The sequence below is a fragment of the Peromyscus eremicus genome, chromosome 5 (assembly GCF_949786415.1).
Source record: "Peromyscus eremicus chromosome 5, PerEre_H2_v1, whole genome shotgun sequence".
NCBI classification, from domain to species: Eukaryota; Metazoa; Chordata; class Mammalia; order Rodentia; family Cricetidae; genus Peromyscus; species Peromyscus eremicus.
Window position 1 is genome coordinate 45,715,924 of NC_081420.1, and position 12,792 is coordinate 45,728,715.

A 12,792-nucleotide genomic window follows, 5' to 3' on the forward strand; every position below is an offset into this window, starting at 1 on the left:
TACTCCCTGGCTCCTAAGTACTCTCTCCCTTAACTTCCACTGTCTTAAATACTTTCCTGCTTGTTTTATTATTTAAGTAGTAACAACACTATTCAAAAAAAAAAAGAACTTTTATTCTAGCCTAAAGATATTTTTTTTCCAAAAAAGTTTCTGATTTAAGATTGATTCCAATAAATAATAAATATAGGTCGAAAAAACTCAGCCCACTGTTTTTATTAACATCCCGTTTTCCCCACAGGGGATAACTTGTAGGGAGCAGGGGTGAGAAAGAGGGGGGATTTTATCTTGTACATTTAAAGAGGGCCTCGCTGGATACTCACTGGGATTTACAGGCTTTTTCCCGTCCAAATATTTGAAATGTACCCACCTAATACAGAGTAAAAGCAAGAAAAATCTATCACTTATCCTTCTTAAAAATACTGTGTTTTGCACACAAACATTCATTGTTTTAAGAACATTTAAAAAAATGACAGCCTGAAGTGCTTAAAATGTGTATGGACATGGTACAATACATGTATATATACACACAGGTATGCGTATGCACAAGCAATGTATATATACACATACAAGCATGTAGTCTCATGAATTTCAACTTGATAATCCAACAGTGTACACTACTGTACATCCAGTATGAAATGTCCTGTTTCATGGATGTAAAAAGAGTCAAAACCCAACCTGTCAGGTCTCTTAAGCCTGAACCCAACCCACCTAACTCGACCTTAAATCTTGACCCCTGACTCATTGATGGTGAACAATACCAACCACAGACAGACTGTTTAAAGGCTCACACAAATGTCTTTGGTGTATGTGTCTATTTTTAAGGTACAAAATAATAATAATAATTATAATTATAATAATAAAAATAGCTATTTTGTGTGCTGTAGCAGTTCTTTTATAGCTCACATGAAGTGCAGCTCTTAAACCCCACCCCCACCCCCACCCAAAGAAAATACTTGTTAAATAAGGATTAGACAGGTCAAACACCATTGTAGTGCAAATAGTAAACGATAAAAAAACAACATTTACAAAATATAGAAATGTTTGAATCCAACAGATGGACAAACATATTCCTTTCAAGTATCTCTCCTTGAAGAAAATAAAAATTAATCAGGTTACTCCCAATACAAAAAAGTCTCTCTTTTTGTCCTCTTTCAGGTAAACAGTTTCAAACCTATTAGGTTGCATAGTTCTAAGATCATAAGCACCTTAACGAAATGTAACTTGGTATTCTTTTTTCCTTGATCTTTCACTCTTTCCATTCCTGTTCTCAATGTTTTATGTTGATTTTGTCTTGTGGCGAAAGTGGTACAGAAAAGAAAATGTGACCACCTGCACAGAATTATTCTTTTACCAGTATGTGTATGCATGTGGTGTGTGGAAATACCTCTGTGTGTCGTGTATGCGTATGTGAGTGCGTGCGTGTGTGTGTGTGTGTGTGTGTGTGTGTGTGTGTGTGTGTTTGCATGTGTGTGCCTGTGTGTGTGTATGTGCACGCTGTATGAAATACACAGAGATAGTGTCACATAGACATACTTATGACCTGGGTATCTGGGTGGGACTGGCCCTTTAAAACTCATGGCTTTCTAGACATTATTTGGGTTGTGCTAGCCCACATTACTGCAGAATAGACAAGTAGACTTCCAGGCTCACAAGGGAACCGCAAGAGGCAGGAGAGAGGACAATACCCAGTTTGGATAAAACTGATGCCATCAGTTTGGTTTTGGAAGAAATGAAGGGTACACCATTCTCTCTTTTCCTCCCAATCCCTGTTTCCTTCACTGCTTCATCTCTGAGCCCTGGCTTAGGATATTTTTCCACAACTTCCTTCATCTGTTTCATAAGGTTTTGTTTTCAGTCTAGTTTTTGTTTTTGTGGGTTTTTTTATTTCTATTTTTCTGGTTGTTTTGTTTAATTCAGGTATCTTATATTTTTCTTCATTTTGCCACTGTCTTCTCTGGACTTTCTAGATCCATTTCCTCTGGGACCTGGCAACTCTAGGAGCAGCCACATTCCTCCACAATCATGTTCTGAATGTCCTTTTTGATGATGTTTTGACCATCATCATAATATAGCATGGACATGGGTCTCAGCTTGGTGGGCACACAACATGACTTAAGGTTGGCAAAGGGGCTATGACCCCTCATGCGGTAGTGGTTGATGACTGTTGAGTGAAAAGAGAGAGAGGACCCAGAGGTGCCTGCTATGTGGCTTGGGCACTCACCCTCACAATAGTTGGCATGATAGCCAGAAGGAGCAATGATCCAGTCATTCCAGCCAATGTCCTTGAAGCTGACAAAGAATTGTTTCTTACAGCAGATGTTGACCTTGCCATCACACTCCAAGCCCCGCCTACGCCTGCGGTGAGGATGGTCTTCGGACTGCCTAGCCTGCAGCATGAGGAAAGGTCTATGTGATTGTTCCTTTTCCTCTTCCACTGCTCCATCACTTCCATCTTTCTTCTTCCCATCTCCATCTACTTCTTTCTTCTTCTTCTTGCCCAGGAGCACTAGGCTGGCACCACTCTCCTGGCACTGCTCACAAGCAATCCGCACATCAAGGGAACTCTTTCCCTGATCCAGCAGGCGCTGGATGCTGCTAGACACTGGAAAGATGTGCCAGGTACTCTTCCGAGCGTCAACCACTTTCTCTGATAGCAACAGTTCACTCCTCTCCCCCTTTAAGCCCATTTCCTCAGCCTCATCCCCCATGTCCAAGCTGCCCTGTGGGTGCTTCTGCTGCTGAAACAGACGGATGGTGACTTTGGTCCTGGTTCTGTTGGCCTTGGGGACTTTCAGAAAGAGCCAGACTTCTGCACGCTCCACTACTGACAGGTCACTGCCTTCCTTGGAAATCTCGAAATGCAGTGTCTTCCTGGCTGTACCTGAAGATAAAACAAAACGAGAGAGAAAAAAAAGAATGCGTGTTAATTGAAAATTGTACATCTATCAATAACTTCAGGCAGTAGGAATCTTGTTATCCATTATGACACACAATGCTCAGTCAGCAATGTACAGCCCATACATGACATAAACCTGTTTCCATGTGGCCACTGAATTGAAAGGGGTTTTACAGCTTGGAAATGACTGAAGAAAAAATAGTATTTTTTTACAGGTGAAACTTACCTGAAAGGTAAACTTTAGTGCCTGTAAAAGCAGATTTATTAGAACACAGTCCTGTGTGTTTCTTTATATGTTGCTTGTGACCATGCTTCACTTACACAGAATTGAATAGTTATGGGAAACACAAACAGACAAGTATGTAGGCCTCGCTCTGTGATGAAAGAAACCTGAACTTCTGCATCTATTTCATTCACTCCTGAACTCTAGTTTAATCTATGAAATGGGAATGATGTAGTAACCTTTGACAGATGATCTCACAGGTTTGACAGGATCTAATGGAGTCACATAAATGAAAAACCCTGGAAGCCTTAGTAAGTTGTGGAACTATTTTCCCACAAAAAGCCAAAAACCCTGTCCCTAGCATCTATGTGTGGGTCAGTGTGGGCCACATTTTCTTCCTGTCACTACCTGGCCTAATCTGTCTGTCAACGTGTGCTGAGTTACAACAGCAGGGTTTTCACCAAATGACCCCCAAAGCTGAGTCAGGCCTCTCTCAAGTCATTTCTCCATTAAGCAGTTAAAGAAATCTTCCCTAAAAGTGGGTCTGATCACAGCTGTCCCTTCTGTTGTGACCTTTTGTTTTCAGTGTCTAACAAAGTCCCCATGGCTTTGGACTACGCACCTCATGTAAGTCCATGTCCCTATGATCCAGCTCTTTAACCCCTTGTGAACTCTGTACTCAACTCACCTGTAGCAGTGACACTGGCTGTTCCTGTGTCACCCCAGGTCAACGAAAACAATGCTTCTGTTAATTCAGCTGGACACCATTTTCCACTGCCTCCCTTCTCTTCACTTACCCTCACACCAACTTAGTTTAGGAAACCAGCTTAGGTCATATCTATCTTATTCACTGCCATGGTGTAGTATGCAGCAAAGGGTAGGTAATTACTAGATTGCTAATTAACAAAGGGGGGCATATTAGCATTGAGTTGCTTTAAATTAAGAAAGCAATTCCTACCTCTGAATCCCTTATTTTTGCCTCTGTTCATTTAGAATACACCAAATAAATACCAAAGATACACTTCACTTTCTATCTGCTTTTAAAACAGAAGAAATCCCAGAAACCACTCAGATCTACCTAGATGTAGAGCCAGAACCTTGCTATTTCCTTCTCTTCTCACAGACACTTGTAGATTTATTATGCAGTCTCATTTATGATAAGAAACACGTGTCCAGACTAGAATTCTTTGATTGAGTATATATTTCCCTTCGCTTCCACATTACCATCGGGAGGCATATAAAAGCATGCTCTCTTTTACCTAATTGTGTCCCTACTCATAGCTGTCTGCTGTACACGGATCACACGTACAATCTGGGAACAATCTTCAAGAGGTTCATCTATGACATCACAGTTCCCTAGGAGGATCTCCCTAACTGGCTTCCATAGTTAACAGAAATCCAGCTCTACTCGTCAGTAGAGACCTTCAGATGTTTATGGTACTATAAATTTCAGCACAGTCTCAAGTGCGCTGCAGCAGAAGGAAACTCTTCTGTGCATGGTACACTGTAGATTCCAAGCTCAATCTAACACTGTACACTGTGACTACAATACTGGTAAGTTCACAAAGGCAAGGGCCAGGGAGCACTGACTACAGGCATGGAGAGACCCCTGGCATCTGCCTAGAAGTTTGCCAGGTAGATGGGGTAGCAGAGGCATTCCTCTGGGTGACTTCACATTTCGGCTAGGAGTCAAAATAAATAATTAATAGATTTTGATTCCCTAGTATATAAGAGCACGGAACAGTGAGAAAGGAAAACGTGGTGACAGTTTTTAAAGTGAATTCTGCTTCACCCTTTGCTAAGTGAGTTCGTTGTTGATTATTTTTATAAGAAAGTAAAGGCTCTAGGAAGCAAAATCTAAGATGGAAATTGCAGCACGCCATGAGGTTGTTAGAGCACATGAGGGTAGAGAGGCCCAGAAAGGTTGGGGTAAAGGAGGGATAGGGTACAGGGGCCTGGAAAAGTACATGCTCCTCCACTGAAGGGACACAACTGCTATTCCTTTGGAAAATATTACCTACCTACCTGTCGTTTTCCTTCCTGCCTCCAAGCAGAACCCTTTCTGAAATTCTGAGCTGTGCAGGGTGTCAGTCCACAGACAGAGAGAATAAACGTAGCAGCTAAATTTGAGAAGTCAGAAGAGGCTGCCTTCTTTCTCTAGGAAACAGCTCCTGACTGGCAAAGGTTCACGAGGTCTCAAGTAAGGCAACCTTCTCCCCAACTCTGTTCTGCCCCCATCCACCCTTGGCGTGGGTGTGAGGGTAAAGAGGCTGAGAGCAGGGCTGACCTGCTCAACCTAGGCTTCCCATAAACAGTCCTGGGCTGACGGCAGATCCTGGGGTAGGGGACAGGAGAGGCTTACTTGGCATGCTAGAATAAGTGACTGTGCATATGAATTGCTTTTTATCATGGCCAGCAAGGCTGAGGCCATGTGCTCCCGTCACACTGCCCGCAGGACGGCCCCTTATTTCATGGGAACAAGTTTCTACTGCCTGGGGTAGCTCCGCCCCTTCTTCACAGGCGGCTGTACTTGGAAGCAAATGATTTAGTGTTCCTGCAGGAGGATCGTACAAAGAGAGTCCTCATTACAGGGGGCTCAGTCTGTCAGGTGCTGTTACATTAGGCTCAGAGAGTCATCATCCGACGACTCTCGGGCTGGTCTTGGCTGACAATTAACTGCCATTGCCTGTGTGCCACGGGGAGGCAAGGGTGCTGATTTCTGCCACGGTTTAATTACCCAGCCGAAAGCCTCTGCTCCTGTATTTGTTTCCTCTCCAGCTTGCTTCATCTCTCCCCCATATTTCTGACATTTGGATTTTCCCCTCCTAATTGACATGCCTTTCCCCTCCTTCTCCTGGTGTCCATTTCTGGAACTGCTATTTGTGTATTGCATGATATTTTATCAGGGAAAAAATAAAACTGAGATCCAATTTCATGAAAATGCTGTTGCCGTATGCCCAGGAGGACAGGGGGAGGAGAGAGTCAAGTCTTCCTCCGTCTACCTCATGCGCAGGTACATTTTACAAGTTCTATTGTATTCTGACTTATTAAGCAGTGCATTTTTTTTTTTTTTTTACCTTAGCTTTCATTGTAGAAGGGTGTGGGGAGAGCGAGATGGATGGAAGCTGAAGTGGATTGACTGTTTATCAGACCTGTTGGTTTCAGAAATATATTACAGCTCTCAGGTTAGTTACATAAGGATGAAAAATATAATTAGCAAATATTATACTCCCTTTATTTCTATTACCTGAGATAAATTGCTATATTGCAATGACGCTTCCAGGAGGCCCCAAGCTGGAACATGTAATGATTTGGAAAAGGAAAGAAAGATATCTAAGGCTGAGGTGTTTAGGATCAACTTCCCATCCATATCAGGCCTGACTTACATATCTGGTGCTGTAAAATCCTGAAATAAACGCCTTCCCATAATGCTGCGTAAGCAAGTATGGCAGTCCTGTGTCCAGGTGTGTGCCGGGCTCCTCCACCAGGCCGCAGCTCCCCAGTTAAAGCCGCTGGCTCTCTAACCTTTCATTAACTACTCCCTGTAACGTTCTTTTCCTCCTCTGTGCTATTTTCTGTCCTGAGGCTTGTGAGCAAGGCTTGTATCACAGCCTGCTCTGTCTGAGTAATTCACTAAGAAAGTCCCACGCAAACCCATGTGGGTGATAATACCTCATCACTTAAGCCCCTGTGAGCTTAGTGGACACACAGCAAAGCAGAAGAAAATAGGCAGAACATTCCGTAGGAATACATTTTGTACCTTATAGGGAATACCTTTGAAATGCTGCCTGGGGGAAGGGCTAGACAGAAAGAAAGTCTACGTCAGCCTAAAGGAAGAGTGTTTGTAGCAATTCTCTTTTGCTTTCAGGATTTTTCACTAGCTTGGTCACAGAGGTATGCCAGGGCTTAAGTAAGCAGGCTCTTTGTTCCCTTCCCCAACATTAGTGTGTAAATGCCACATACACAAAAGTCCAGGTATCAGATTTGTGAGTATAAGACTATTTTCATTAAATAATCAATATACACACAAGTTTCAGCTGACTTTAGCCCGGTTTTCCTCACCAACGTCCTGGGTAAATATGCTGCCCTTTTACAAATAGGTAATAATGACATCTCTGTTAATATAGAAAGCCATGCCATTCATGGTGCACATTGAAACTCACCGTGAGGGGAGCTCAGCTCTGCTGTAAAATATGTGTTACTCTAATTTTCCATTCTTCGTCAAGTTTCCCTGTGCCTAAATACAGCATAGTCAATAGCATAAAGGGCCAGCATTACAGCCTGTGTGTTCTCTGAGGCACTAAGTCGGCCTCTGGATGGCTTCCAGGGGTTTCTGCAGAAGGCAGCGAGTGAGATCTGAAAGGTTATTTTCCCCCCGTCCTACAATAGAGAATCTCGCTTACAGCAAGCATATTAGCTTGCTTCTATGAATTATCCTGTCTAAACTTTTGGCTTTAATACCTCTCATTGGGATCCATTTTTGAATTATTGTAAATCTTCAGGCCTGAGTAACTTATCATCCATTTAAATAATGAAAAAAAAAAGGATTAAACCTTTGAAAAAAGAGGAGTCTCGCTTCATAATATACATAGAAAAAAATTCTCAAGATTCATCCTAGAGAGTTTTCCCAGAGTTCCTCAAAACTTTTACACTATTAATTTTGGACCCAGGAACCAGTCAAGCATGGAGACTTCTGAAGTAAAGCGAAGAAATCATGCTCAAGTTTGATAGAGCAGAAGGGCCAAGGCAAATAAGTATTTTCATGAAAAGTGGGAAGGTACTCCTTCTCTCCATGTGAAAACTGCATCTCTCCCCTGCCATCTCCTATCCCTACTACACTACACCCACTCCACAGGCAAAAAAAAAAAAAAAAACCAGTGCTCATCTCTTTGCACATCCTTCCCCCACGGTTTCTCTCCACACTCTCAGCTGGGAAACAAATGCGTCCTCAGCAGCTGAACTCCGTGTTCCTACCAGGCGTTAAATAAATAGTCTTTTTTTTTTCTCCCTGTTGGAAGTCACTTGTCATTTTTGTCCCTTGTGAAAAGCATTGATAAGGCAGGCAAACTAAGAAGCAGAATTGGGGGGGGATGGAAGATGTTTTTGTAAAACCCAGGCGACCGTATTAGGGAGAGAGTGTGCTCACATCAGTGTGGCTGATGATTCACACACATCCCAAGCCCTGTTTTGTTTGTTTTTGAAACGTATCACTCCTCTGTGGCCGATGGAGCTGTGGAAATATTCACGTGGACCACAGCGTTCCTATTGCTGTGTCTCTGTCTCACTTAATGTATCACAGGTACTTGTGCACCTCCCAGCCCATAAAATCTTAACTCTTCGGGAAGATGGGATTGTGGGGAGGAAGTAACTGATGAGCTTCCAGATTAAGGTGCTGCAGCTGGGGCTTCAAGTGGGCACAAAACTGCTTTTTCCAGATTAGCTGATACAGAGGTGAAGATTTAGGGATGCGCCCTCTTGTGGCCAATCTTTTCCAAAATTCAGATAAGTGTGAAACCTTAAAGGTTCAGAGGTTCACTGAGGTGTAATTCACAAGACAGGTCAAAAGAAAGGCAAGGAATGGAGCTGTGGGAGTTTACTCCATTTTCAGATGGCTTTCTTGGCGTGTAGAGAAGCCCTCTTCAAGTGATCTCATGTCTAACTCAGATCTTCTGTACCTGGTGTCCTCCAAGAGGGGAGAGGTATGCTACTTTAGACAACACCTGTGCAGTATTTATTCAGGCATCACTTTTTTTGTTTCTCTATCCTATGTAGCAAGCACTCCAGTAAGATTATTGTGAAAATCAGCAACTAACCATGGCAGAGTAACTATGCAGACTCAATGGTAGGCTGTTACCGTACAACTACTATAACAAAGCAAAAGTGATAAGACACAGTGTATCGGCCAAGAAGTCCTCTGATCTCAATTTCATTGAGAATTTAAGTCATAGTCGGATTGGCTATACTCATCCACATTGCCGTTCCTCTGAAGAAAAGGGAGTACTGAGAGTTTGGGGCCAGCCATGGGGCCAGCCATATGCTAACTTTGGGAAGCACTCTTGGGTGACACCTATAAAAATAAAATCAACTTTATTTATTGGAACAGATTTCAGAGAGCTTCAGAGTGAATATCTGCTGCTTAGTCAATGCAATCCAAATCAACTCCACAAAGCTGAACTACTTCCTACCTGAACAGAGTAGGATAGATTCAGTTAAAAGCTTAAGGTACTGTCGCCTGGCAGTCTCTTTATTTTTATGTTTGTTTTTTTATCAGCTTTATTGAATAATCTTGAGTGAAGAGGCCAAAGGGGGGAAAAAAACCATCCCGTAGCAGGAATCTTGATAGTAAAAGGCACATCTATGGTGTGCTTACAGGTGACATTCAATGACTGTACTCTATGTTGTACAAATAGTTACAAAAAGAAAAAGAAAAAAAAAGCACATGCTCTTTTCTATTCTTGAAATATGTTCATGTACTACATAGAAAAGTAGAACTACTCCAAAAGCAACAAGACAGATCTTTGCCATTCATTTTTATGTATTTTCTCTAATTAATCAGATGATAAATATATTTCCTGCATAGGCAAAATGCTTATATCATATTCTACACTATTTAGAGAGTAGATTGGCTATACTATGATCCTTATTTACATCTATGAAATTATAATAAATCAACTTGAAATCAATGTGTGCTTCTTCTCACATGAGAAATAAGCAACTGTAACAAACACACCATGTTCCTGGACTAGAAGGAGTTTCCACTTACAAATTTTACACTCAGTCAATGTGTGAGTCCAGTGAATCACCGTTGTAAATAGTAGCTCATTTTCTCTCAAGCTAAACAACAGAGAGGCAAAAATGACAAGATCCTATTTAACTGAGAGAATCATTAGCATTGAGAAGGCCATAAGTAAGAAAGAGTGTAAATGGCCTATTATTTGCCAAATCTCTAACTGCCAAGCGATGAATTTTCTGTAGAAGCCCAGTAAGACAGAGGGTAGGACAGAGTGCTGGCATCCACTGTGCAGTTAAACATGGTGGAAGTCATATATATAGTCACATGATACAGTTAAAACCAAGACAGTAGAAACTGCAGCTGAGGCCAACATAGGTGAAGGTTGTATAGAAAAAACATGTAAGGACCAGGACCAATCTTCTACAGCACAGAACCCATCCCATGCACACCAGCCAATGTGATTCTCTTGCACCTTCATATTATGAAAGCTGAAGAAAATTAAGTGGCAACCTGAAATGTCCAACCTGTCTTTTTGTTCAGTAAGGTTCAGAAAATAAAGTCATCATGACCAAGGTTTGGGGAACTGTATCAAGAAGGACCTGGTAGGTAAGAATGTAGGGCATGGACAGAGCTAACCTGCCTAGGAAACTGCTGGGGTAGCGAGGCTTCTCCGAAGGAGGAAGCCGCCAAGCCAGCAGCCTGTGGAATCCCACCCTACCCACCCCCCAAGGATGCCCAGGTCTTGCATGGCTTTCTTGAAAACAGAACATCTGACTCAACAGGTTTTCAGGATTGGAAATTTTGAGTGTTGCCTTAATTGTTTATACTGCTGCAGCAAACTTTTAAACAAAATGCTGGGAGTCCCTGCACATACTTTACTAGCCATATGCTATACCAAACAAAACAATGGCATTCCTTTCAAATGGCTTTGGCAAGGGATCCTATTCCTTAGCCTAGCATTTACCATGAAAGTGAAAAGGTATTATTAACTCATCTGTATGCCAGCTCCCACAGACTTACAGACTTGTAGTAAGATCTGTGTCCTCCTGATGGTATGAACAGCCAGTTCCAAGTCTAGGGCCTCGGCTTTAGACAGGTACTTTCTACACAGCAACAGGTTAGTTTCTGTGTTCCTGAGCCAATGATTAGACTCTATTCAAGTTCTTAAGTCTTAAGTCTTAAGGGTTGAGTAGTTCATCATAGTGTCTGAGAGCACACTGTCAAGGTTGCATTCCTTGGCAAAAAGTTCTTAGTAACTTTACAAAGAACGAAACTGGGTTGGGGGTGAGGTTCTTTGGCTTTTGATGCGGTTGCTTTTGTTTTTATTTTGTTTTTATTCCGAAAGCAACGCTATTCCGAAAGTAATCGCTAATTCAATGCTAACTGCCCTGGGAGTTGCTCTTTCCTGTCTTGGGTGGATTGTGCACAGAGGCAAGCTTTCCAGAGGTGAAAATGATTGTCACTAATAAATATGCCCCGCGTCTGGCTCCGATGTGGCCCCAGATCAGACATTTAAAGGAGATTTGTTTTCAGACAGTGGCTTCATCCGTGCCTTTGCACCCGGCCCCCAGGCACTCTCCTCCTACCCCAGAAAAACTTTGGATGGGGTCCAGATGCTGCCTCTGCACCCCCAAACCCCCAAATGCCCTGCTTTCATCTGGCTGCTCAGATCTGGTTTCCTAGGCAGGGCAGCTAGGGAGCTCCAAGCAGACTGCCTTCCAGCTCCAGACTGGCCCAAGAGCTTCCTCTCTGGGTAACCGCTGAATTTATTTAGCAAGTGTAAGCTAGCCATCGCGGGGCAGGGCTCCCTGGCAAAGAAGTCCTCTCCCCCTCCTCTGCCTCCGGCGCCACCATCACCTAATAACTAATAACCTTCCCGGGCGGTCGCTAGCGGGAGGGGAAGAAGTTCCTGCTAGGACTGTCAACGAAATACATTTCCCTGCCCCCGCCCCCACCCCCAACGCCAGCACCCACCTGACTCGGCAAAGGTGATGATCTCCGAGGTCTGCTCCATGAGTTCATTCATTTCGGCCCTCCTGCCAATGTCGTCCTCTATCTCCACGTACCCGTTCTCCCCCACTTTGCCCACATGAAGCTTTCTGATCGCGTTGAGAAGCGCCGCCTTGGGCACCGGCTGGGTGACATCGGGTCTCTTCTTCAAGTGCAGCATGTTTAGGATGTGTTTCTTGACAGCCTCTACCATCTCTGGCTGAGAGTTAGGTCCATCCTTCGGAAGGGTGGCCAGCGCACAGGACGGGCAGTCCGGGGCTGCGCCGTGCCCCTCGGGTCCTGGGGTGGGGGAACTCCTCACTATAATCCAGCAACTTGCCAACAGAAATCCTCTCAGCCAAAGCAAGGGCATCCTGGCAGCAAAAGTCGTAGGGTTGCCTTCTTTAAAGGCCCTGCTTTTCCTCCTACCCTCACGCACAGGGTTTTTTTTGTTGTTGTTTTTTTTTTTTTTTTTTTTGGACTTTTTTTTTTTCCTTCTCCTCTTCAGCAAATTCTCTGGAACAAGAGCAAAAAGTTTTCTGTGAAGTTTTGTTTGCAGGTTCCCTCTCTGAATGCAGTCAGTGCTGTAGGTTTGTGGCTGTCAGGGAGGAGAGTTCTGACTGTCTCCGAGTAAAAGAGAAGGAAGGAGGGAGGGAGAGAGGGAGGGAGAGAGGGAGGGAGGGAGGAAGAGACAGGGTGGGGGGGAGACAGAGACTGAGAGAGGATGGGAGGGAGAGAGACAGGGAGAAAGAAGAGAGGGGGAGAGAAGACAGAGGGAGAGGGGGAGAAAGAGAGGGAGAGCAAGGGAGGGGGAGGGGAGGGAAGGGAGGGAGAGAGAGGGAGAGGGAGAGGGAGAGAGGGAGAGAGAGAGAGAGAGAGAGAGAGAGAGAGAGAGAGAGAGAGAGAGAGAGAGAGAGAGAGAGAGAGAGAGGCACGGATTGGCCCTAAGTG

General features: G+C 43.6%; 1 protein-coding gene across 1 annotated transcript; it reads right to left on the minus strand.

Annotated features, from left to right (window-relative positions):
* Positions 1-993: 993 nt before the first annotated feature.
* On the minus strand, positions 994-12,286 carry Inhba (inhibin subunit beta A). The gene is made up of 2 exons (XM_059262401.1): positions 11,827-12,286; positions 994-2,881 (listed from the first exon to the last, which is right to left on the minus strand). The coding sequence occupies exons 1-2, from the start codon at positions 12,212-12,214 to the stop codon at positions 1,995-1,997; spliced, it is 1,275 nt and encodes a 424-aa protein (XP_059118384.1). The 5' UTR covers positions 12,215-12,286; the 3' UTR covers positions 994-1,994.
* Between the last annotated feature and the right edge of the window lie 506 nt (positions 12,287-12,792).

Bases quoted from the DNA above. Each gene is read 5' to 3' on its own strand.
- Inhba (XM_059262401.1), bottom strand. From the start codon at position 12,214: ATGCCCTTGCTTTGGCTGAGAGGATTTCTGTTGGCAAGTTGCTGGATT. The intron at 2,882-11,826 runs GTGGGTGCTGGC...TTTTATCTTCAG, and splicing joins CATCACCTTTGCCGAGTCAG to GTACAGCCAGGAAGACACTG.